The following is a 7,192-nucleotide window of genomic DNA, read 5'->3' on the forward strand; positions in this document are numbered from 1 at the left end:
GGATAGTATGGTAAGCCTATGCACATGAGATAGGAACAGGCCATACAGGCCTAAGGGATACCCCAATAGCATACCTCCCAACTTGTCAGCGAAGAGAAGCGGGACCCATGGCGTGCGTAGCGCGCTCACTGCCTAAAAGGGAGCGTGGCCTAAATAAAATGGGGCGTGGACTCGCGGCAGTGTCGCGATCGTGAGTCACGCCCCCTTTTACAATCACTAAAGGGGCATGACCAGCGCTCAAAAAAAAAAACTCTTTTTGTTTATTCAAAAAGTGAGCCACTGATTTTATTTTTGGTTGCAGCACCTGCAGAACTATTTATGGGCCCACTTTCACATGTACATTATTTCTGAAACCCTGAACAATAAAACACATACTGACAAGGGCTTTTATGCAAGTTTATTAGAGTTTACATACAACAGCATTCAGACACAGCCCTGATACAACATTCATGCACCCTTCCACTGTGTTTTAAAAGAGTACAGTCATCTAGTATTAGTTTAATATCTGAACACTAGTCACATTCTAAAGAATAATTAAACAGATCTTTTTTATATAATTAAGCTTGATAAAATTTACATGAAACTTTTTGCTTACAAACATTCTTGTTGCCTGAAAGAATATTCATGAGATTTACAAGGAAGCAGTCATGTAGCACACAGTAGAAGAAGACATTTTGAGAGCCTAACCAATATCAGTAAGAATGTGGTTGGTATTCTTTCACTAGGATCAAACATGAACAACTCCCAAGTGATGGAGTTAAATTCAGAATGATGTTTTGTTCAAATTATGTTGACATGTAGAAAATTGCTCAGCTTAGATTCCCATGATCTTAGCAGATTCAAGATATACAAAGTAGCACATGGATTCAATGGTATGCCATTATCTATGTGTTCCCAGGGACAGCAGAATAGTCTAGAAAATAAGTCATTATTTGCTTAATAATAATAATAATAATAATAATAATTATTATTATTATTATTATTATTATTTAGGCAATACTGCCCCCTGCTGCTAATACAAAATTGAGTTTAAAGTGTATACTTGATTCTCATATCAATCCTGGCAAAGATCCATGCATGCTATAAACATGATATGATGTTTGATTGAAAAAGGTATATAAACCCCTTTCATTCCAAATAAAGGCAGAATACTGCTAGAACACCATAATTGTGTGTGTGTTCTCTTAATCTCTGGCCATTAACTCTTTCTTTTATAGATATCCTGGTTAAGTGACAACTCACCATTATCACAAGCATTCAAAGGGAACTCTGTGAAGCAGGTTTGGGTGGAAGGAACATTTTTTATGCTTTTCCTTTTTTACATTAGTGATGTTGTTTAGGATACACATGGTAATGTGGCTGTTCTGCGGTTCCATTCCCAAACCAAGATTCGTTTGGAGAATGTATCATGTAGAATAAAGAGTTGAGAAATGGACTAGTTGCCCATAGCAATCAATCAGATTTTATCAAGTACATCCCTATAAAATTATCAGCAGAGCTGATTGGTTGCTATTGGTAACTTCTCCACTTGTCCACTCATGACACTGCTTCAGGGGCATCGGAATGGGGGGGAGGGGCAAGGGGCGGCATGCCCACCCCCCAAAAAAAACACAACAACTTGACAGGCGCAGGCGCTGGGGAGCGCTTACCGGCTGATCACCGCGGAGGCTCCAGTCCCACTTTGGAAAGTCTGCGTGCTGCCCCATGTGCTGTGTCCTGGCCAGCTCTTCACACAGATGCATTACTGGGAGGAGGCGTGCCCATGCTGAGCCTGCTGGGATATCCCCGCCTCCTCTCAGTAATGCATCTGTGTGAAGAGCCGGCCAGGACAAAGGACATGGGGCAGCACGCAGCGGCGGCAGAGCAGACTTTCCAAAGTGGGACTGGAGTCTCCGCCTCTCCATGGTGATCCGGTGGTAAGCGCTCCCCGCATGGGGGAAGGTGTAATCGTTAGGGGAGCGCCAAAGGGGTTTGTTTCACGCCCCCCCCCTCCCCAACCAGATAACGTTGTGACGCCCCTGCACTGCTTGATGCATCTCCCCCAGAGTGTAAACAAGTTACTGTGATATTTAGTTGAATGTAGTGATGCCCAGTCAGTAATCGGGCATGTTTGTCAGTACGACCAGACTCCTTGCACTTACAGACACCATTATCAGAAGTGATCTAGCCACTGGGCTCAGGCACCGCACGCAGGATCTTCTCATATCTGGCCACCGAATTTTTGACGTACTTAAACCAAAGAATCCAAGAACTATTGGTGAACCACCTTTAAATGGTGAAGTATTATTTGGTCAGAGAATTGTTTTATAAACTTCACAGTAGTGACTATAGCCAGAGCCGGCCTTAGGTATAGGCAAACTAGGCAAATGCCTAGGGCATTTGGTATGCTTAGGGGCACCAGCAGCTTCTGCTGATTAAAATGATATGCGGCATGCCTATATTCTGTGTGTGACTGCGGCTGTATCTGCATAAGAAATGCTACGTTGCAGTGTATTGCTGGAAATCACTGTAATGTAGCATTTCGTATGCAGATACAGCCACAGTCGTACACGGTATATAGGCATGCTGCATATCATTTTAATCAGCAGAAGCTGCTTGTGCATCCTAGCCACAAAGTAATGCAAATAAGATGCATTTTCATAAACAAAAGGTGCCTGACGTTAGCAGAGCTGCCAGCTGACTCATGCCAGGCATCTCCTTCAGAACTAGCGGCGGTGCTAGGGGGCACCAGCCAAAATCTTGCCTAGGGCATCATATTGGTTAGGGCCGGCTCTGACTATAGCTGTCATTACTGTAAAACAATAAATGCAATTCTGCCATTCTGCCCAAAAGTCTGGATAAATGTCAAATATGAGGTCACACAAGTGGGTGGCTAAAATAAAATAGATCCAGTCATTCAGGACTTGGGCCAAGTGACCAGATCACTTTCAGCCTCACTGAACTCAAGAAGTATAGAGTTGCCATTGGTGGGAACTGCTGTAAACCTTACTGTTAAATAATTAAGCAATAATTTACATTATTTGGCGAGTTTTAGGAGTCTCTGAATATCTGGTTCTATGTTGATTGTTTGGAAACTTTTACTGTAGCGCTTGAAAGGTTCTCCTTCTGGGCCTATGAGAAACTTCTCAAAGTTCCAGGACAGGTCAGACCGATGTACGGGGCTCCATACTATATACCGGGGATCAGTAATCAGACAGGCTGGGTCATCATCGGGAGTAGGAAGTTTGTCCTTCAAGTAAGCAAAGACTGGGTGAGTGCCTTTTCCATTCACTTCACATTTCTGGAATAGGGTGAAACCAGGTTCAAAGCCATTACCTGGTCTTACGTATTTTAGACAATTCAGAATCTCTTCATCTTTACAGTTTTCCTGTTAAAAGAAATAAAATCAAAGTTGGGGTCTATTGTAATTTCATTCAAATCATTTCGGTACAGATGTGGACAACGAAATCATTTTGTACAATGGGGCTAATTCAGACCTGATTGCTACTGTGCGTTTTCGCACAGCGGGCGTTCAGGTTTGCACTGTGCCGGCGCCTCAGTGCGCATGCAAGAGATGCTATCGCCATCTCAGCCCAGCGATCGCTCGGCGGGAGGGAGCGGGACGGTGACATTTGGCCACCGTTTTGGGGGCGCGGTCCGGGTAACGTAAGCCTGCCCGGACTGTGCAGGAGGCGGGCCGCGGCGGCTGTGTGACATCACGCGCAGCCGCTGCGACCCGGGATGCAACAAGTAGCTCCCTGCCAGCGTGCAGGAGCTGCGCAGGTAGGGAGCTACTTGTCAAGTACAAAAGCATTGCCGATGTGCGATGTACTTGTGCGGGGGGGGGGGCCTGACATGCGGGGCTGGGCGTCCCTCCGCATGTCAGAGTAGTCTGTAACATGACAGTAAGGAGCTGGTTGGTTGGTACTTTATCACCCTATTATTTATCACTCTCCAAGGCTTGATAAATGGGGGGCCCAAGTGGCTGTGTTAAATATATGTTAGATATATGTATATGGGCTCTGGCACCTGGGTTTTAAAGATTTTTTTTCGGTGAGGTTTTTTTTGTGGACCTTTATCTATCTATCTATCTATCTATCTATCTATCTATCTATCTATCTATCTATCTATCTATCTATCTATCTATCTATCTTAATATCTATCTTAATATCTATCTATCTATCTATCTTAATATCTATCTATCTTAATATCTAGTTATGTCTGTAACTATCTTTATACCCCTCAACTGAATAATGCCCCTTTTCAGAATATCCCGGATCGGCACTGCAGTGAAATGGGGGGAGTCCCGCGTCTGACCCGGCTTGGAACCGTGTTCCAAATCCTGGGTCAGACCCGGGATTTTGGTGTAAAAGGGGTATTAGATAGAAATACTGTATTCCATATAGCATCCAGTGTATAAAAATAAGTGTTAATATTTCTGAGAGGGTTTGCCTACCTGCAGTGTACAATGACAACGTACACCCTTATCTGCTATATAATAATGGCTTCTCTTCAGAAACAACAACCCTAATTATGAGATGTATTTAATGTAAATGAAAGGCTTCTGATTCTAAATCTTGTTTTGCGAGTATTTAAATTCCATGGAGCCTGGCACGATGCCTGCAGCATTCACAGGGTGTATCAGAGCATGTGTAATAGCGTCATGGTGATTATATCACCCGCCATATGCAGTGAAATAAAGAGTATAAATTCAGGATTCACTGGATTAAAATGACAGTACTAGTACTATGAGGTGGGGAGGGTATTTATCAAAGCTTTGAGAGAGAGAAAATTGTGAGGGATAAAGTGCTAACCAATCATCTACTGCCTTACATTTTACAGGCTTTGTTTAAAAAATGACAGTAAGGAGCTGATTGGTTGGTACTTTATCTCTCATCATTGTATCTCTCTCCAAGCTTTTATAAATACCCCCTATGTTACTATTATACTTTGTCAAGATGCAGTGAATAGAAAATAGGCATGTTAGTAAATGAGAACACAAATGTGTATTATTATTATTATTATTATTATTATTTTTTTTATTTAATAGCCTATAATTGAATGTGTGGGCATTACTCTTTGCTGTAATATACATTTTTCGTTGCATGTTCTGTTAAGATTTATCGCAGAATATGGCAACGTCCTCTACAAGGCTGACCGAAAATGATCTTGTGTGTCGGGTTATTTTGTTGGACAAGTAAGATTTTCCCAACATTGCTCATCTATATATGCAGAATTATTCTTACTCTTATGGGTTAACAAATAAACCTGCTCACACCCACATTACATATGGCGGGCCTGCGCATTTCATGTGTACGATCACCCTGGTTTGGCAGCTGAGACTCCATCATGCATCATTTGCACAACAGAAAACATCATAATGTCATTTGTACTATTTCCTCATGTGCAAGTAGTGTGCTTCCTAATTATTAGGATTACCATACAACGGGCCAGATGTACTAACTAAGCCTTAAAAAGTGAAAACATGGCAAGTGATAAATGACCAGTCAATCAGCTCCTGTCATTTTTCAAACACAGCCTGCAACATGACAGTTGGGAGCTGATTGACCTTTATCACTTTTCAAGGCTTAGCACTCCTCCCCCTATACCTTTAAACCGGAACGCTCATGGATTTTACAGGTTCTCTAGTTGATTAAAGCCATATAAAATGCAGACTTGAAATCAGCCAGCCACAGAACCTGTGTAATTCATAAGTGCCCCGGTTTAAAGGGACAGCATGGTAATCTTACTAATTATACATGCAGGGCCGGTTCTGCTTCTTCCAGCGCCTCGGGCGGGCAAAGGGGCGTGGCTTCGTACAGGGGGCGTGGTCATTTACGCCCCCTGTACAGTAGTGAAATGATGTGCGGTGTGCGATGACGTCATCGCGCACCGCACATCAAAGGTCCTCTCCACGAAGGGAAACTAGACGCTCGCGTCTAGTTTCCCTTCGTGGAGAGGACCTTTGCTGTGCGGTGCGCGATGACGTCATCGCGCACCGCACAGTAAAGGTCCTCTCCATGAAGGGAAACTAGACGCTACACGTCTAGTTCCCTTCACAGCGGGGGGCAGCGGCAGCGGGACAGAGCGACCAACGGGGGGCACAGCAGCAGCGGATCTTGCCATGGTGCGGCGCCCTCTGGATGGCGCTGGCGCCCTCCGGAAGGCGGCGCCCCGGGCAAAAGTCCTGCTTGCCCGTGGCAAGATCCGCTACTGTATACATGTTACTGTACAGTACCATAATAGAGAAATGAGGCACCAGCAGAGCATATGTGCCACTTATTTGGTTCATAAACTACCCTTATAAACGTGTAAAATAATTGTTTTCCAGTGTACAATTTATTCATAACATAGGGGGAGATGTACTAAGCAGTGAAAAGAGTGGAGAAGTGAGCCAGTGGAGAAGTTGCCCATGGCAACCAATCGGCTGCTCTGTATAATTTTATAGTATGCAAATTCTAAATGTTACTTCAATGCTGATTGGTTGCCATGGGCAACTTCTCCACTGGATCGCTTCTCCACACTTTTCACTGTGGTACATCTCTCCCAAACTAAATTTTTGTAGAGTGATTTGTATGAAGCAATTACTGTGAAAGATGACTCATTCCCAGGTTCTATATATGTTTCCATGACAACAGTTTCACCCAGCAGGAATGATCTGAGCTGCAGAATTTGTATGCAGGTGGCCTGGTGAATGCTGTAAGCACATAAAAACTCCAACATATATATACATACATACATACATACATACATACATACATACATACATACATAAATACTTAGCACCACTTACTTGATAGCCGAACTGATTGCATGGAAAACCCATCACCACCAGCCGCCGGGGATACTTGTTCTGCAGCTCGTTAAGTTGGGTATAATCTCTTATGGTGGTGTCTCAAAGGGAAGCAACGTTTTCTATTAGAACTACCCTTCCCCTAAATACATTGAAATCTACCTTTTCCCCTTCCAGGGACGTGGCATGGAGGTCATAAAAAGATTTAGCGATGTAAGCCATTGTTTCTGCAGAGGAAGTAGCAAGATCTCGGAAGAGACGACGCATTTGAAGCCTTTTATTGGCGATCATGTGACCAGTTGGCGTTAATGATAATCTGTAAAGTATACGTTACAGAAAGGGGATACCTGAGTGTCACTGATACTGCCAGCAGATAAAGCTATTGTAACTGTTCAGTCTAGTGACTTCTCTTCATGAAAA

At 43.4% G+C, this 7,192-nt stretch overlaps 1 protein-coding gene across 1 annotated transcript; it reads right to left on the reverse strand.

The window, feature by feature from the left end:
- Nucleotides 1–2,543: 2,543 nt before the first annotated feature.
- GPX2 (glutathione peroxidase 2) lies at nucleotides 2,544–7,192 on the reverse strand. Its single transcript, XM_063948670.1, has 2 exons — nucleotides 6,773–7,192; nucleotides 2,544–3,367 (listed from the first exon to the last, which is right to left on the reverse strand). Exons 1-2 carry the CDS (start codon nucleotides 7,061–7,063, stop codon nucleotides 3,017–3,019), a joined length of 642 nt encoding a protein of 213 aa, XP_063804740.1. The 5' UTR covers nucleotides 7,064–7,192; the 3' UTR covers nucleotides 2,544–3,016.

Source organism: Pseudophryne corroboree, chromosome 12 (genome assembly GCF_028390025.1).
Source record: "Pseudophryne corroboree isolate aPseCor3 chromosome 12, aPseCor3.hap2, whole genome shotgun sequence".
Lineage (NCBI taxonomy): Eukaryota > Metazoa > Chordata > Amphibia > Anura > Myobatrachidae > Pseudophryne > Pseudophryne corroboree.